The sequence below is a fragment of the Bufo bufo genome, chromosome 1 (assembly GCF_905171765.1).
Source record: "Bufo bufo chromosome 1, aBufBuf1.1, whole genome shotgun sequence".
Taxonomy (NCBI): domain Eukaryota; kingdom Metazoa; phylum Chordata; class Amphibia; order Anura; family Bufonidae; genus Bufo; species Bufo bufo.
The window spans coordinates 200,733,829-200,753,317 of record NC_053389.1 but is presented as its reverse complement, the minus strand read 5'-3'; the positions used below and the strand labels follow the sequence as shown (position 1 = coordinate 200,753,317).

The following is a 19,489-nucleotide window of genomic DNA, read 5'->3' as shown; positions in this document are numbered from 1 at the left end:
TTCATGCATCTCCATTCACGTGTTTGAAAAACGCACAATATAGAGCATGCTGCGATTTTCACGCAACGCACAAGTGATGCGTGAAAATCACCGCTCGTGCACAGCCCCATAGAAATGAATGGATCTGGATTCAGTGAGGGTGCAATGAGTTTCCCTCATGCATTGCACCCGCGCGGAAAACTTCTAATCCCACTGGTTGTAGTAGAAAACTGGGTCCGCATTTTTTCCAGAAATTGTGCATCTTCTTTCAATAGTTGATGTCTGGTATAGCAGGTTAGTTCCATTTATATCAGCAAAGCTAAGCTACAATATCAGAAACTGCCTGTTGACAACAGTGGCACTACTTTTGGGGAAAAAAAGTTTTTTTCTATACAAACGCTTAAAAGGAATCCTGTCGCCATGAAAATGTAATGCAGTTTGCAGGCAGCATGTTATAGAGCAGGAGGAGCTGAGCAGATTTATATATAGTTTTATGGGAAAAATTCTGTATAAGGGTGCATTCACATTACGTGCATGTTCTTCTGATCCGTTAAAAGAAGAGAGAGAGAAAAAAACAGGATCCAGAAAAAAAAACGGATCCTGTTGCATCAGTTGTCATCCGTTTGAGCCATTTCCGTCCGAGATCCGCTTTTTTAGGGTACTTTCACACTAGCGTTATTCTTTTCCAGCATTGAGTTCCGTCCCAGGGGCTGAATACCAGAAAAGAACTGATCAGTTTTATCCCCATGCATTCTGAATGGAGAGAAATCCGTTCAAGATGCATCAGGATGTCTTCAGTTCAGTCTTTTTGCCTTTTCAGGACGGAGATAATACCACAGCATGCTGCGGTTTTATCTCCGTCCAAAACTCCGGAACACTTGCCGGAATGGCGGATCCGGCATTTTTTCACATTGAAATGCATTAATGCCGGATCCGGCATTGCGGTCTGCACATGCTCAGACCTGAAAAAATTTAAAAAATAAATAAATGCCGGATCAGTTTTTTCGGATGACACCGGAGAGATGGATCCGACATTTCAATGCATTTGTCATACGGATCAAGATCCTGATCCGTCTGAAAAATGCCATCAGTTTGGATACGTTTTGACGGATCCGGCAGGCGACGGAGCTGCCTGCCGGAATCCTCTGCTGTAAGTGTGAAAGTACCCTTAGGTGGAAACAAACTCAGACGGAAATGTCTCAAACGGATGACAACTGATGCAACAGGATCTGTTTTTTTACTGGATCCTGTGTTTTTTTCCCCCTCTCTCTCTTCTTTTGACGGATCAGAAGAACGGAAAGCTAAACGGTGATGTGAATGCACCCTAAATTGTATTTTATTTAAATTCCTGCTCATTCTGGGCTTTTGAAGTGAAGGAGACGGTCCTATGAGTGACTGTATACACAGTCATATAGGAAAGGCTGTCAGTCACTGATGGGACCGTCTCCGTGACTTCAAAAGCCCAGAATGAGCAGGAATTTAAATGAATAAATTACAAGTTTTAATGAATCTTTTTCCACAAAACTATATATCAATCTGCTCAGCTCCTCCTGCTCTATAACCTGATGCCTGCAGCTCAAACACCATGTTCAATGTGACAGGTTCCCTTTAAAGGGAACCTGTCACCGGGATTTTGTGTATAGAGCTGAGGACATGGGTTGCTAGATGGCCGCTAGCACATCCGCAATACCCAGTCCCCATAGCTCTGTGTGCTTTTATTGTGTAAAAAAAACAACGATTTGATACATATGCAAATTAACATAAAAGAGTCATATCTTACTTGTGTGTCCAGAGAAGAGTCAAATTTTCAAGCTCTGACTCATCTCGGGGTAATTTGCATATGCATCAAATCGGTTTTTATACCCAATAAAAGCACACAGAGCTATGGGGACTGGATATTGTGGATGTGCTAGCGGCCATCTAGCAACCCATGTCCTCAGCTCTATACCCAAAATCCTGGTGACAGGTTCCCTTTAAATTCATAATTCCTAATAATCATATTTAATTTCTGAAAGTCCTAACTGCTGTGGGTGGTCATGACTGGGTGGGTCCCATCTGCTCGGTAAAGCTATTTTCATCCTGCTGCTGATGAGACCACAGTTTTAGTCACTTTGATTCTGTAGACCACACAGTGACCTACATCACGTTTCATAATCAGCAAGGAACAATTGTGTACTGATGTCACTGTTCATTAAGATCATTTTGAGGATTGTGGTGACACTCAATACAAACAATTGTGGTAGGAAGCCAGCCTCCGCATGACATGTGCAGCCCTGTGTTAGGCCTTTGAGGCCCCGACAGGACCAGCGGTGATGTGGAAATGTAAAAGTACAGGATTAGAAAGTATGCTGCTCTCTCACAAAAACAGTGCCACACCTGTCCACAGGTTGTGTGCGGTATTGCAGTTTCTCCCCATTTATTTGAATAAAGCTGACCTGCAGTTACACACATCTCGTTTGGATAGGTATGGTGCTGTGATTTTCAGGAAGTTCAGATAAACTCCTTTTTTTCCAGGAAGTTCAGGTAAAGCAGAAGGCGGCCAGATATAGAAGATAAATCAGCTGCTACTTTTCCCTTTGCTGATGTGGTATTATCTGCTGTCGCTGCCTGGCAGGCAATAATCTCCAGGACGCAAAGTTCACAATGTTATTTCCAGACTCCTGGACTTTACCCCCATTGTATCTTTGATTTCCTGTTTAACCTTTTACTTTCCTGCTGAGGAGCACAATGAGGCTGGCTTCACATGACATTTATGGGCTCCGTGTTAATGTCCCGGTTAACTGGATACCTCCAGTGGTATCCGTCACTCATAGGTTGTCATTGTAAAATATTTTCAGGCTTAACCTGAAGTATATGCATTTTACTGAATACCGTAATATAGAGCGCTGTCTACTAAAGTATTGTTGTGTTATACTTACACATACTGTACCAGCCAATTTGAGATAATGTAACCTTATGGACAAGCGCATCTGCATCAGGAGCTTTCTCGGAATGCTCTTTCCAGTATATAACATTACAGAGGATTGGGCTACATTGTCAGACCAATGCTCCATGACTATGGCCATCTTACTATATCTGTATTATCTCCTCTCTTTCCACAGCTATATCTTTCGATTGAGCTGCACACATCTCGGACAATGGGCAATTGGCTATGTGACATCTGGAGGCAACATCCTACAGACCATTCCACATAACAAGTCTTTATATGAAGCTCTGAAGGAAGGAGAGAGAGAATGCCTGTGAGTGAGGCAAAGGGATTTGGGCCATGAATGAACTGGAATCGTATTACGACAGGTTCAACTCGGGCTGTGAATTGATAGAAGAGGTTGTATAGGATTAGAAAAACATGGCTCTGCTCCAGAAACAGACATTCCTGTTCATGGGTCGTGGCCCGTGTTGTAGCTCAGTTCCATCTAAAGGGGGTTTTCAAAGACTTTAAGGCCCCTTTCACACGGGCGAGTATTCTGCGCGGATGCGATGCGCGAGTTGAACGCATTGCACCCGCACTGAATACCGACCCATTCACTTCTATGGGGCTGTTCACATGAGCTGTGATTTTCACGCATCACTTGTGCGTTGCGTGAAAATCGCAGCATGCTCTATATTCTGCGTTTTTCACGTAACGCAGGCCCCATGGAAATGAATGGGGTTGTGTGAAAATCGCAAGCATCCGCAAGCAAGTGCGGATGCGGTGCGATTTTCACGCACGGTTGCTAGGAGACGATCGGGATGGAGACCCGATCATTATTATTTTCCCTTATAACATGGTTATAAGGGAAAATAATAGCATTCTGAATACAGAATGCATAGTACAATAGTGCTGGAGGGGTTAAAAAAAATTAAAAAAATTTAACTCACCTTAAGCCACTTGATCGCGAAGCCCGGCATCTCCTTCTGTCTCCTTTGCTGAACAGGACCTGTGGTGAGCATTCATTACAGGAAAATGACCTGTGGTGACGTCACTCCGGTCATCACATGATCCATCATATGATCTTTTACCATGTTGATGGCTCATGTGATGACCGGAGTGACGTCACCACAGGTCATTTTCCTGTAATGAATGCTCACCACAGGTCCTGTTCAGCAAAGGAGACAGAAGGAGATGCCGGGCTTCGCGATCAAGTGGCTTAAGGAGAGTTACATTTTTTTTATTTTTTTTTAACCCCTCCAGCGCTATTTTACTATGCATTCTGTATTCAGAATGCTATTATTTTTCCTTATAACCATGTTATAAGGGAAAATAACACAATCTACAGAACACCGATCCCAAGGCCGAACTTCTGTGAAGAAGTTCGGGTTTGGGTACCAAACATGCATGATTTTTTTCACGCGAGTGCAAAACGCATTACAATCTTTTGCACTCACGCGGAAAAATCGCAGGTGTTCCCGTAACGCACCCGCACCTTTTCCCGCAACGCCCGTCTTAAAGAGGCCTAATATTGATTATTTATCTGCCTCCTGACACCCCTGCCAATCAGCTGATTGTGGGGGACACGGTGCACCAGAACCATGTACAGCTCTGTACATTGTGCTGTGGCAGTGCCTGGTTCCTGCAGCTCAATCCTATACAAAGAATGGGAGAGAAGGGCAGGGACCAGGCACTGCCGCTACACAGTGTACGGAGCAGGGGCGGACACAGACAGCAGAGGGCCCCTGTGCAAAGAATGTGCCTGGGCCCCTACCCCCCCCCCCCCCCCCCCCTCACCAAGCCAAATTCGCAACCTAACCTATTCCGTCCTAACATTACTTAGAGCAATACAAACATACAGGGTAAGGCTACTTTCACACCTGCGACACTACACTCCGGCCACCTCATCCGGCTGAAAATGCAAGAAATCAGGCACCCCCATATGCTTATTTCAGGCCCCCCATGATGTGACAGACCCCAGGGCCCCATGATATCAGACCTCAGATCAGACTAAAATAAATAATTAAAACTTACCTCTCCTGCTCTCCCTGTCCTGTCTCCAACAGCCCGCGCTTCACACGTGACCTGACTGCGTATAGCGTCAGGTCATAGTGTGCGCTGTACGCAGTCAGGCTGGAGGAGACCAGCGCCGGAGGGGTAAGTAAGCAAGCGCCGATCTCTTGCATACTAGTGAGCGCTTCTGGATGTGCTTACTAGTATGATACTAGTGAGCCCTTCCAGAAGCGCTCACTAGTATGAATGGGCCCCCTCACACGCCGGGCCCCTGTGCAGCTGAACCGGCTGCACTGGCGATATGTCTGCCCATGGTACGGAGATGTGTCTGGTACTGGTGTGCTGCAATCTACTGATTGGCGAGGCAACCAAAAGTCAGATCCTCAAGGATCTGATATTGGTGACTTATCCAAGGGTCAGCATAGGCTGGGTGGGAAATCTTCTCATCTATCAACTCAATGGTTAGTTTCTGGTACTTAGCTGTAATTCCATATATAACCTATAGACAGGTACAGTATAGTGTTGTATTTGGAGGCAAACAACCATGTTTTTCCAATCGTAAACAAAAAAAATTTATGACCTACCAACTTGATATGTCTTAAAAGTCTGATCAGAGGGGTTTCCATTAAGGCTTCCTCTTATTCACTTTAATAGAGAGTGATCACACATAAATGCCCAGATAAAAGCAGGGCCAGATATAAAAATCATTAGCTGATTTGAGCACTGCCAGTTATATAGGTATGGGTACTAGTGTGCTTAGGTAGATATTGTATGCAGGTACGTCATTTGAAGCTCTTGGGCCCAAATAGGACCACCATCTGTGCCATTGATAATATCGGTGTCTTCTAATGGGACAGAATGACTTTTGGGCTCCTTTAGGCACAATGGCAATGGGCACATTTTCCCCTCTTCATCCCCTGTAGCTACACCCTTGATTGTATGTGAATACTTAACACATTTGTTCTGTGACTACAGGTATCTCTATCCAAATGGTTTGAGCAGTAACCCCGATTTACTGGCACTCGCCAACCCAACCCTAAACACATTGATTCAAGTGACTCCGGTAAGCAAATGAAATGATATTAGTGTAATGTATGCAGAACAGTAACATTTAGTACTGCTGCATCTGCTACATCTCCTGTGGTGAACACTAAAAAACAATGGCAGAAACCTTGTTTTATTTTTTTCCAGTTTTTTTTTGTTAGACCACCTCCCAAAACATTGTATAAAGAGTGATCGAAATGTCACATATACTGTACCCTAAAATGCCAACAAACACTAGATCTCGTCCTGCAGAACAATAAGCCCTCACGCAGATCTCTCAAAAGAAAAAGTTATGGTTGTCAGAATATGGCGACAAATACACAAACAAAACAATAAAAAATACACAAACAAAACAATATAAAATAGTATATAAAAATAGTATATATTATATACTATTTTATATTGTTTTGTACGTGTATTGTGATTTTATGTATTACTGTGATCTTGTAAACCATTTCCAGTAAAACTAGCTATATATGACCACATTGTTTGACACTGCACTAGCCTGATGAAGGTGACAGACCATCACTGAAACGCGTAGCTCTGTGTATTTTTATTTTTTAATAAACAAGTATTTGATTGGAATCCCTCAGTGCAGCGCGCTTTTTTATGCTGTAACGCATCCCTCTCCGCGTGGTCCTGTTCCAGCCTCCCCTGAGGTCTGACCAATGCCAAGCACAGCAAGACAATACCACTCCTGTTTGGAAGCCACTCCGCTGTCCTCTAGTGTTGTGCCTAGCTTGCACAACAATATTAGGTAGGGTGTATCTACCTCCGCTAATTGCATTCACCTTGAAGGTATCACACCAGAGAGTGCCCCCATGTATCTTTTTCTTTTTGGAAAATTAACTGATAGAAACACACTTGTGATGTCACAGAAGATTACCTGGTGGAAACACATTTGTGATGTAACAAAAGACTGCCTGATGGAAATAGACTTGTGATATCATAGAAGATAACATGATGGAAACACACTTGTGATGTCACAGAAGATTACCTGATGGAAACACACTTGTGATGTCACAGAAGATTACCTGATGGAAACACTTGTGATGTCACAGAAGATTACCTGACGGAAACACACTTATGATGTCACAGAAGATTACCTGATGGAAACACTTGTGATGTCACAGAAGATTACCTGATGGAAACACTTGTGATGTCACAGAACATTACCTGATGGAAACACTTGTGATGTCACAGAAGATTACCTGATGGAAACACTTGTGATATCACAGAAGATTACCTGATGGAAACACACTTGTGATGTCACAGAAGATTACCTGATGGAAACACTTGTGATGTCACAGAAGATTACCTGACGGAAACACACTTATGATGTCACAGAAGATTACCTGATGGAAACACTTGTGATGTCACAGAAGATTACCTGATGGAAACACTTGTGATGTCACAGAAGATTACCTGATGGAAACACTTGTGATGTCACAGAAGATTACCTGATGGAAACACTTGTGATATCACAGAAGATTACCTGATGGAAACACACTTGTGATGTCACAGAAGATTACCTGATGGAAACACTTGTGATGTCACAGAAGATTACCTGACGGAAACACACTTATGATGTCACAGAAGATTACCTGATGGAAACACTTGTGATGTCACAGAAGATTACCTGATGGAAACACTTGTGATGTCACAGAACATTACCTGATGGAAACACTTGTGATGTCACAGAAGATTACCTGATGGAAACACTTGTGATGTCACAGAAGATTACCTGATGGAAACACTTGTGATGTCACAGAAGATTACCTGATGGACGAACATCGGCCGGGACGGTTCGCGAACGCGATCAAATGTTCGCGAACCGCAAGATCGCAGCGGGCCCCATTCACTTTAATGGCAGGCAGCCACTAAATACTTATTAGAAGTGCACAAATAGTCCCACAACATGGACAGTAACATACTAGAGGGGGATCAATGACAAAAATTCCAACAAAAAATATGTATCTTAATCAGGGGACATTTTTATGCATCTTAAAAGGAAATTCTCTGAAATGTGCCCTGCTGGAGCCTAGAAAAATTGTATTTATATTATTGGAATATAACACCCCTGCTTCAATCAGTTTTTTGGGGGGGCAACTGGTATATCACACCAGTAGAAATTATTTGTTCCAATGTCGTTTGTCCCTATCTGTAGCTAAGGTAACGCAGCAAAACCGCAAACAAATGCTGCACTACCCAAATGCACTATATAGAAAGTATATTATTGGTATATCACACCCCTGCTTCAATCAGCTTTTTGGGGGGGCAACTGGTATATCACACCAGTAGAAATTACTTGTTCCAATAGCGTTTGTCCCTCTATCTAGCTGCGGTATCTCAGCAGAACCGCAAACAACTGCTGCACAATACAATTCCACTATAATATACTTTCTATGTTAGAAAGTATATTATAATTATATTATACCCCTCAGTAACACCTATCGATAGCACACCTATACCAGTCCTTAAAAGGACTTTTGTGGCCCTATTAGCTAGCGTTTGGTGTCCCTAACAGTCTGTCCCTGCTCCACACAGCAACCTCTCCCTACACTGGCAAAAGACTGAATGTAAAATGGCGGCCAGATCAGGTTTATTTATAAGGTAGGGGGTATGTCATGTGCTGAAACGTCTCAATTGGCTGTCCTGTCCCACCTGATGGATGTGTCATGGGTTAAAGTTCTTCACAGTGTAAAAGAATATGGCGCCAGCGGACATCGCCTTATGTTTGGCCATGCAGCGAATCACGAACGAGCAAAGTTCACAGCGAAAGGACCGCCGGGCGAACTGCAAGGCCATCTCTAATGGTAACAGAGCATAAACACACAGTACGGATAATACTGCCAAACACTAACCCAGTACTTGCGTAATTGTCACAGCCTTTGGTGTGCGCTGTGACACTTATGCCACGCTTGCTGTTGCCCGTCGCAACGTGTTGCTGTTTCAGCATGCGGGGGCAGTGTCACGGCCTTTGTGGTGTGTGCCGTGACATGGTTGCCTTGCATGTTGTTGCCTGCGGCAACGTGTAGCTTTTTATGCTGGTGTGTTCACTTCCCCTTTGAGTTGTTTCCTCCTCTGTCCGGTGCTGGAGGGGTTAACCACCTTGTTGGGCGTGGTCACTAGGTGCTTCATCTTCATGTCTCAGTGGTTCTGTTGCTTATGTCATGGTGGCTGGCTGCATTTCTTGTTGAACTGGCTTTAGTGTATGCTGGTGGGGGATGCATGCTGGCAGCGACTTGGTGTGAACCGTGTCAGTGTGGACGCAGTGATCAGTGCGGTCTCTCCTGGCTGTTTGGTGGCTGGCGCCCTGGTTCCTGTGTGTTGCTCCAGGGGCTGGCAGCAGTTCTGGGGAGACTCGCTTGCGCTGTCACTGATTCTGCTACTTTTTTTTTTTTTTTCCCCCATCCCTGTTTGTGGGTTCCTCACTAGTTTCCCCTTTTTCTGTTGGGGGGGCTTTGAGGGGTGGGATTGTCACGGCCTTTGGTATGCGCTGTGACACTTAAGCTACGCTTGCTGTTGCCCGTGGCAATGTGTTTCTGTTTCAGCATGCGGGAGCAGTGTCACGGCCTTTGTGGTGTGTGCCATGACATGGTTGCCTTGCATGTTGTTGACTGCGGCAACATGTAGCTTTTTATGCTGGTGTGTGCACTTCCCCTTTGAGTTGTTTCCTCCTCTGTCTGGTGCTGGAGGGGTTAACCACCTTGTTGGGCATGGTCACTAGGTGCTTCATCTTACCTGTGGCTAGAGGCCAGGAGTCAGTGGTACTCCAGCGATGGTGTGTGTTGCTCCTGGTCTTCATGTTCCATCTCCCAGAGTGAGGGCCTCCTAGTGGGACATCGAGATCTCCAGCGATGTCTTCCCTCCCTTACATGTGTTGTATGTTGGGTGTGGGGTTATGATTTGGTGTGTTGTAATGTCTAGCTTGGTGTTCCTTGTCTGGTATGTTTGGTGATATCTTCCAGCATGGTTGCTAGACTTTCTAGCCTGTATGTAGTGCCACCTGGGGGCTGCCATGCACCTTGAGGCATGGGGGTCCTGGCGGAGTCTGCTGTGCTGGATACCTGTGTGAGTTGCTGGTACGGTGTCCTGTTTGGTGTTAGGGCTCCGGTACGTATTCATGGGTTCCAGTCTTGGTGGCAGCGGCAGGTAAGTGTGTTGTCTTGTTTTCTTACCTGACGATTCTCTTGCTGCATATGGTCTTTTCCTTTCCCTGCTTCTAGGCCTTTTGAGACTCCTGTTTTTCTGTGTCCTGGAAGAACAGGGCGCCTCTCCTCAGCTCCTTTGTGAGGGATTCTCAGGGCCTTAGGTATCCAGGGTATGAGCCGTCCTACCATCCAGGTCCGCTCATACGGTGAGGAGTTAGGGCTAGGTATAGGGATGCATTAGGAGGTGACCTGCTCCCTTATCCTTGTGTTCAGGCCTAGTTGCTTTCATTATCCCCCAGTCATCGTACGGTGGGGGGTTTTCCCCACTCCCCACCACGACAGTAATTTTCCCCAATGTCCATAAAGCAGCCTGGCTGCGGCTAAATGTTCCTGAGCAAGCTTTAACGTTGGGGTGCACCCTAAGTATTGCGCAATACTATTTATAATCCAAAGAAGGTGAAGTCTGTATCCTGCAGCTTTCATATATGTCCAAAAGTGTCACTGGAACAGTGCATTGAGATGGGACGCGGCAAAGACGCACTTACAGTTCCTTGGATACTTAGGCGGACTCTTGGCGTTCTCTCCCTGAACCACTGGTCCACTCCCGAACTGGACCATACAGTCACGTGATTCCCAGAGTCGTCGCTGCGAATATTCCCTTGATGCTGTTGCCAGACACCACTGTGAGCTGCAAATCCTCTTCCAGGCTCCACAGAGGTTCTCTCCGGACGTCCTCAGCATTCACCAGGCAGCCTCCGTCTGGTCACTTCCTGCTCTGCACCGGAACTCCTCCCCTTCCAGAGAGAGTGTGATGCAGTAAGTTAATATCTTCGTGCAGCCTCAAATCTGCAATTACAGTTCACTAATACCCTTCTGAGGGTCCTACTAAGCCCCTAAATTAACTTTATTTGAACTTTGAAAGACAAAACTGAATATAAATTTTCTCTGCTAACAGCTTTGTCAGCTTTGTCCTTTGTCACCATCAATTGACAGAAGAGAGACATTGCAGGCATAATACAAATTACATTCAACAGCATTAATGAACATTACTCCACACCCTTACAATGTCACAGAATATTGCCTGGTGAAAACATATTCGTGATGTCACAGAACATTGTCTGATGGAAACACACTTGTGATGTCCCAGAAGATTACCTGATGGAAGCGCACTTCTGTTGTCACAGAAGATTACCCAATGGAAACGCACTTCTGATGTAGTTATCTGTTGGAAACACACTTGTGATGTCACAGAAGATTACCCAATGGAAACACACTTGTGATGTCACAGAAAACTACTTGTTGGAAACACACATGATGCCATAGAAGGCCACCTATTGAAACCAACCAGTTTAACACACTTTTTAAGTCAGAGTTGTTTTCCTGACAGAAACATATTCCTACACACTAAAGCCTCATGCACACAACCACATCCGTTGCAGGTCCGCAAAACACAGATCCAGGCTGAGTGCATGCTGCTATTTATTTTTTAACGTCTGTTGAAATGTTCTATCCTTGCCTGCAAAACAGACAAGAATAAGACATGTTCTTTTTTTTTTTTTTTTTTTTGCGGCAGTGGAACAGAAGTGCGGATGCGGACAGCACATGGTTTTTGATACATGGCAGATTGATATACAGTATGGTTTATGGGACATGATTCAGTATAACTTGCAGAGTAGAGATTTAACTGATTTAATTAAAACTTATACTGAATATTTGCCCATAAAACTATATATCAGTCTGCTCAGCTGCTCTTGCTCTATAACATGCTGCCTGCAGCTCTGACACCATGTTCAACATGACAGGTTCTCTTTAATTCACTACACTGATTATCCCCCTGAACCTGTACATCCACTTTTACCAATCCCTTCATGAATATAATCATGTCCCTTGCATTAACATTTCACGTCCATCTTCTACAACCTTTGTATTGCCCCTCATATATTAAAACTTGGACTTCTTGGGGCTTTCCGTCGCTTGGTAAAACCTACGCAATGGGAAACAAATGCTGAGTGCTTACGTTGTAGTCTGAAAGGGGAAGACATGTTTAAATCACAAGAAAACAAGATGATCCATGGCACTCTCCAACTTACTTTCATTTTCTTTATTGCCAAACATAAAGTGCATAATAAGCTTAAAGCTGATAGCAACCGACCTATGGCCAGTTTGTGTCGCCCAACACTTTCTCAAGGCCAACCATGCTATAGGATCTCTATAATAAGATGCCATAAGAAAGGGAAACTAATATGTTCAAAACACAAAAGCAATAAGCGTATAGTTCCTGTAATATTTCTCTCCCCGGTCTAATGAAATTGTCACAGGGGCAACATGTCACATGACCATGGTGGCCAATTACCACCTGCAGCAGTGGCATCCTTATGGGTGACAATCACTGCCCACAGTGGTCACATGACATCTCTGTCGCTACTGACAAAAAGCCCACTTTTCTAGAAGGGGTTCTCCACTATGTGTCCTCTCCACCTGTCTTTTATTTACTTACCTGAAAACGTATATATTTTTCTCTTTCCATGTAGGAACAATGGGAATTGTACTCCGATATGGATTCCACATTTGAACTGTGTAAAATCTGTGCAGACAAAGAGAAGAATACTCAAATCCACCCGTGTGGCCACTTACTGTGTGACACGTGCCTAACGGCATGGCAGGTAATGCATTGCTTGTCCAGGTAGCTTTTCTGCCTAGTGGAGATACATATATTATAAATCTATAACATACTACATAGAAAACAGATTGCATAAATGGCAGTGGAAGTTGTTTAAATCTTCATTAGCAAAAACACCTTTCTAATTCACTCAAATAGGTCTTGGCAGGTCTTCTTAAGTGGGTATTGTTTACGTTTATTCCCCATGAAATAGCGTTGTGGAGCATTTTTTCTTAGAAAGCAGCATTGTGCCATTCCTCTGTTATTCCTATAGGAAATATATGAATAAAATTGACCATTATTACCATTCCTCTTGTCAAAGGGGTGTATACTTACACAGTCTGACACTGTCAGCACTGACTGGATATACTCTATTAACAGCAAATTGTCAATTTATGTAAATACATTTAGGGCTCATTCACACGACCATGCCGTATTTTGCAGTCTGCAATTTGCGGAAGGGAACAGACAGCCCATTATAGAAATGCCTATTCTTGTCCGCAAAACGGACAAGAATAGGACATGATCTATAATTTTTGTGGGGCCACGGAATGGAGCAATGGATGCTGACAGCACACAGAGTGCTGTCCACATCTTTTGCGGCCCCATTGAAGTGAATGGGTCCGCACCCATGTGGAACCAAACCACGGTCATGTGAATGAGCCCTTACAGGAGGAATAAAGGAGAAATGGCACAATTGAAAATGGCCAATCGCATACCACCTGTTTCCACATGACTTTGCTTTAGATTGTATGAAGCAGAGATCTCTGGAATCAGCACATGTAGAGAATAAAGATCTGTTTTATCTAGGTAGAGGATCAGGATAATTATTGGGGAAGAACTTTTCTACGATGGCTTGTTCCCAGTAATTGCCCCATGTGAATGTGCAGCGATAGCCTAATGAACTTGCAATATTGTTTTTTCACATCTTCCATATGGCACCTAAAATAATCATGTGTCGGCATCACATTACCCTGTGTAAACACAGATGTGCTATTCACAAAGAAGGAAACTGTGTGGGGATGAATGACCACAGTAAGGATCGTTCTTCCCCATACAGAGGGGATGAATACTGCAATGATCAGGAATGAACAGTACATTTCTCTGTTCATCAACCCCAAGTAATTGGGCCCTAAACATACCATATGCGTAATCATCATTAGTAACGGCATAGTGTCCTAATGAAATACCTCTGCTGGTCATATACCTGTATATTCCTATTCTTGGAGGTATATGTCTACTTGGAGGACCAGGTGGTACTGGGCACCACTGGAACAGATAGAAAGAAGTTTGACAGGGAAATTGCCTGACTTTACCATTTAAGTGACTCTATAAAAGATAGCATTTCGTTGATGATTCCCCCATCTTTGTGTGTCACCGTACAGAGAGCTCTAGGTGCAGTGAGCCCCTAAGGAGCCAGAGCAGAGGATAGGAGTGGTAGTGGCCCTGATAAGATGTTGTGTCATGGTGTACTCCCTCAAGTTTTCGCTCCCTGGGATTCAATGCAGTGAAAAAGTGGATTGAAGGGATCAGGGAGACGTAAGAGAACAACAAATGAGTGCAAACGGTAACTTGTGGTATAATACATATAAAGTGCAGTCTCTGTCACCAGATGGTGAGGTATGGTGGTTGGTTAGATGGCATTCAGAAATATGCTAGGAAAGTCTCTCTCTCCTGATTCTTCTTTACTACAGCTATAAAGCTACCACTTTGCACTGTAGATTTGCCTATCCTGCCCTGGGGTAATAGGTGTCTTAACCTGTTATCCCCCACCTCACAGAGACTCACAGAGGGTTATAGTGATGGGTGTCTTAACTCGATATCCCCCACTTTGCAGCAATTTCTGTAAAGCAGATTGTAGCTGATCACTCTGATGTCTAGAAAACACCATAGTTTCATTGGATTCTGTGGGACTTGGACCTTCCTGTCCCCCTGGAGCAGTGTTCCCCACAGTGGAGATGGATTTTTGGTCCTAAGGCACTAAGGAGCAGGAGCTTATGGACATGCTCCCTGTTTCCTCACTACCCTAGCTATCTCCTTCCTCCTGACAGGAAGTCAAACCAACCCACTACTATCAAGAGGGAGGGAATGGAGTGGTTAGCTCCGTTCATATTGCCACTCATATGCCATCTGCTGGTGTAACAGTACATCACATAAGTAAGACAAGGGGGCACTGTCTCCGACCAGAGAAGAAAAAGTTCAGTCTCCAGAAGCATCAAAGCTTCTTTACTGTAAGAACTGTGAATCTGTGGAATAGACTACTTCCAGACGTGGTCAAATTGGGAACAATGGATAGTTTTAAAAAGGGTTTAGATGAATTATTAAAAGTAAATGAAATTAAGGGTCCATTCAGACGTCCGTAGTGCATTGCGGATCCACAAATTGTGGATACACAATACACCCGGCCGGCACCCCCATAGAACTGCCTATTCTTGTCCGCAATTTATGGACAAGAATAGGATATGCTCTATTTTTTTCCGGAGCCGCAGACCGGAAGATCGGAGGCGCGCTCCGGAAATGCGGATGCGGAGAGCACATAGTGTGCTGTACGCATCCATTCTGTCCCCATAGAGAATGAATAGGTCCGCACCGATTCCGCAATTTGCGGAACGGATGCGGACCCATTATACAGACGTGTGAATGGAGCCTTATGCTTATGAAAATGTGTAGAAATCTGAGTCTCACTTCCTTCTGGGATTCACGTCACCACCTATACCTTGGTTGAACTTGATGGACTTATGTCTTTCATCCATATTAACTATGTAATTATGTAACTATAAAACATTACCACAACATTATAAACCAAGCAATTGCAAATACCCTATCAGAGGAATTGCATAGGATTCTTGGTGCTGGCTTACTCATTTTCATTGTGCAATGAGCTGGGGCGTGGTACGGTTAGGCGGATGCCAAAATATGCAATGGGTCAGGATATGGGTATAATTAATAGTTTTTTGTTTGTGATGTCAATTGCAGCATGCGCAGGGTACAGTCTCAGGGCCCTTTAAGGTGTTGCAACTCACGTACCAGGTTAGGAATGCCAGAGTGGTGTAATGTCTCTGTGTGATAGTGGCAATAGTGTCAACGGTGTCTCCTACCTTGGTACGGCTGGACTCCTGGATCCTGGCTCACTTGCAATAAATGAGTGTGTTGCTAGTAGGAGTAATGGAGGGATTTCGTAGCAGTAAATGAGATCCAGACTTGAAATATAATTCAAATTGTCTTTACTGGAGGCAGCATTAATCCATATGAGATACAGCAATAGTCTTGGGTCCCAGCAGGTATTGGCAATGTATGGCAGGGATCAATATCTCTTCTGCTTCTATCATATGCCTGGAGAATATGGCAGGAATCTGTCTTCTGCTCTGTCTATCTTCTGCTGTGTATGGGACTGACTAGCTGAGGAGGAATTTGGCTTCTCCTGGTCTCTGGATAGTTACTCACAGTTATGCTCACAGGGATTGGTTCGTCCTGGAGATCTGGAGGTGGCTGCTTGCTTATCACCAGTTGAGGCTGAAGGGCTCAGACTGGGAAGGGTGATCTTTGGTCTCAGCCGAGACTCGATCCTGGGTTGGGATCCCTAGAACTGGGATCTCCTACCAGCACAGCCTTCCCCTAGCAGGGGTGGCTGGCACACTAACTGTAACTTCCTTTCCTCCCCATGAGGCAGGATGTGAGAACATTCCACACCTCCTCAAAGAGGGGGGAGCTAAACTGGAATGTACTATTCCAGTCTAGATATGCTAAACTGACCTAAGACCTTGCTAACACATTGCTGCCACCTGCTGGTGTACATGGAAATTACAGCAAATACATGTAACAGGCTTAGAATATGCACATTTGTGAGGAATATAAATAAAATCACATTAGATGACAAGGCACATGTTACCAACAAATAGTAGCGGGGAAAAAGAGTTTAGTAACATAACTCTGGGATGTTACAATTGGACCTGTATGGAGTCAACCTCCTGATCTGCCCTGTTTCCTATATAAAAACATATGCCTATGCCAGTGATAGTGAACCTCTTAGAGACCGAGTGCCCAAACTGCAACTCAAAACCCACTTATTTATCACAAAGTGCCAACAAGGTAATTTAACCTGAATACTACAGTCCAGTATAGTATATCTTCCATGTACTTTATCATTTAGCTATAATAGCCTGTCTACATTTAATGCGTTGCCTGTGCTGTTCATAGTGCGCCCTGCGCTGATGAATGGCAGGAGAAGTCTAAGGCATATTGGTACACCATATATGTTTTCCAGGGTGCAGGTGCCCACAGAGAGGGCTCTCAATGTCGCCTCTGGAACCAATCCCATAGGTTTGCCACCACTGACCTATGGTATGCCTGTTTTCTGGTCTAAAAATAGTCAGAGATGGTGTTTCTGTGACTTTTTTAGAAACTTTTTGCCATTTTCTGAGACATTTTGAATTCTACGTCAATTCTGCAAGACTTCCATTATCTAGACAAAAATTCCGGGTTACATTAGGAATATGGCACATTTACTATGTGCAACTTTTTAAAATGTCACAAAAATGCAGCATCTAACGCCAAGCAAACCCCTCGTCTACTTGTACACTTAAAGGTGTAAACCACATCTCACGCCAAGCAAACCCCTCGTCTACCACATATATTATTAAGACGCACCAGTTCATAAATTTGGTATAGGTATACAAAGCAAAGCCAGACTTAAAACTGACATAAAAACAACCTAAAATAAGTGAGCCCCATATTACCTGGAAGAAGCTCAGATCCATCTCAGAAAGGTCAGTGAAATACAACACGTAGTTAGACACTAAGGATAATTGTAAGAATGATTACAATACCACAGGCTGGTATTGTCTACGTAACTAGACATTTATTCTGATAACACTTTGTTCTCTGTAGAAATCTGACAACACGTGCCCATTCTGTCGCACCAAAATCACAGGCAGAGAAGAGGTTCACATTGCCGCATCCTCAGAAGTGGAACTGGTAGGTATTGTGCCGGGTTGTTTTATGGGATAGACTGAGTGGCTGAGCAGTGGGTCATAAGGCCTAGTAGTGAATACTACGAAAGGTTGTGAGTAAATTACTGACTGGTAAAAACTCATCCAATTGGTGACTGGGCATCTCTATGCCAGGTGTAATGACAACACTACTTTTTAGGCCTTGGCCCATTAAAAAATATATAAAAAATTACTCACTTTGTTTCTGTCCTCTTCTTATCTACAGTTTACTCACTGTTCATCCTATATGATATGTATTAAGTTTTCTTCTATATCTGTAGTTGCTAAATATGTAGCATCAGTTTTTATCCTTACATAGAATGTTATTGTATTCTAGCCATCAAGTCTACCAAACACTGCAGAACAGTCAGACAATGATGTGAGTAGAGAACGGTGTAAATCCAGACGGTTGTGTGGCTATCTCTGTCTGTCTTGTCGTCTCTGCAGTCCTGTCTCGTGTTGTCTGACTTCGTAGAAGACTCTCCATGTTTATCTGTTCAAAGGTGGCATCTGAATGACTTTATAACCATGACATTATCTTGTGCCAGCAGAACGCTGCCTCAAATATATGGCATGGATTCACTGAAAATGTTCATGAAGAGGAGGCAGACTGGATTAGAAACCGACCATTACCACCACCACCTCCTAATGCCCCCAGCGTCTCTGCTCACCACTCATCCACAAGGGCTTTGCCTAGTACACCTACTCCTGATTCTCTTCCTTCTACGTCCAGAACATCATCAGTTCCCTGGGCTGCCCGATTCTCCCTGCCATCTCAAAGAGTACAACTGCGGGCTCTGGATGTTATCAATAGAGGCACAAATTCATGCCGACCGCCAATAACAAGACGTACATAAGGGAAGATGGGATGAAAGGAAAGAATGGATGATTTATGGACCAACCATTTATTGATGACATATGTCAAGACTATTGTAAACTTCCGCCCATGCAATGAAGAAAACCTCAATATCCCTTGGATGTTTTTGTAAGGTTTATATTGAAATTCAAAAAAGTACCCTTCACCATAGCTTGAATTTTCATGTGGTTATACAATGATTTGGACAAGTAGAAATGATTGCATCAGACACAGACTGTGGGTCATAATGGTAAACGTCTACTGTATATTAGGTGAGAAAATCAATCAAATCAATCTTGGGGTTCAATTGAGACCTGCTGGGATATCCAAGAAGATCATGAGTGTCTGAAGATCATGGAGAATGGAAAGAGACAATATTAACTATATGTCATGGGGGTCCTATAGAAAATATGAAATGTCTCCATCTTTTGGTATTGATTCATACTACCATGCGCATGAACATTCCTGGACAGAAGGGCTGACTCACTAAAAGTACTTCCACACTAGCGTTATTCTTTTCCGGAATTGAGTTCCGTCCTAGGGGCTCAATACCGGAAAAGAACTGATCAGTTTTATCCCCATGCATTCTGAATGGAGAGTAATCCGTTCAGGATGCATCAGGATGTCTTCAGTTCAGTCTTTTTGCCTTTTCAGGACGGAGATAATACCGCAGCATGCTACGGTTTTATCTCTGTCCAAAATCCCGGAACACTTGCCGGAATGCCGATCCATCATTTTTTCCCATTGAAATGCATTGATGCCGAATCCGGCCCCGAGTGTTGCGGCAAAAAGGATCCGGCATTGCGGTCTGCCCATGCTCAGACCGCAAAAAATGTGAAAATAATATATGCCACCGGAGAGACGGATCCGACATTTCAATGCATTTGT

The 19,489-nt window shown here is 43.8% G+C and overlaps 1 protein-coding gene across 3 annotated transcripts in view; it reads left to right on the top strand.

Moving 5' to 3' along the window:
- Positions 1-19,210, top strand: part of CBLC (Cbl proto-oncogene C) — a 66,191-nt gene extending 46,981 nt beyond the window's left edge. For 2 of the 3 annotated variants that reach the window (XM_040434282.1, XM_040434300.1), the window contains exons 5-10: positions 3,081-3,218; positions 5,876-5,963; positions 12,630-12,761; positions 17,645-17,731; positions 18,083-18,124; positions 18,294-19,210. In XM_040434282.1, coding sequence (XP_040290216.1) covers positions 3,081-3,218; positions 5,876-5,963; positions 12,630-12,761; positions 17,645-17,731; positions 18,083-18,124; positions 18,294-18,602 — 796 coding nt within the window. In that variant the 3' untranslated portion in view covers positions 18,603-19,210. The remainder of the gene's footprint in view (positions 1-3,080; positions 3,219-5,875; positions 5,964-12,629; positions 12,762-17,644; positions 17,732-18,082; positions 18,125-18,293) is intronic. The other variant, XM_040434292.1, reaches the window with a different exon arrangement.
- The last annotated feature ends 279 nt before the right edge of the window (positions 19,211-19,489 follow it).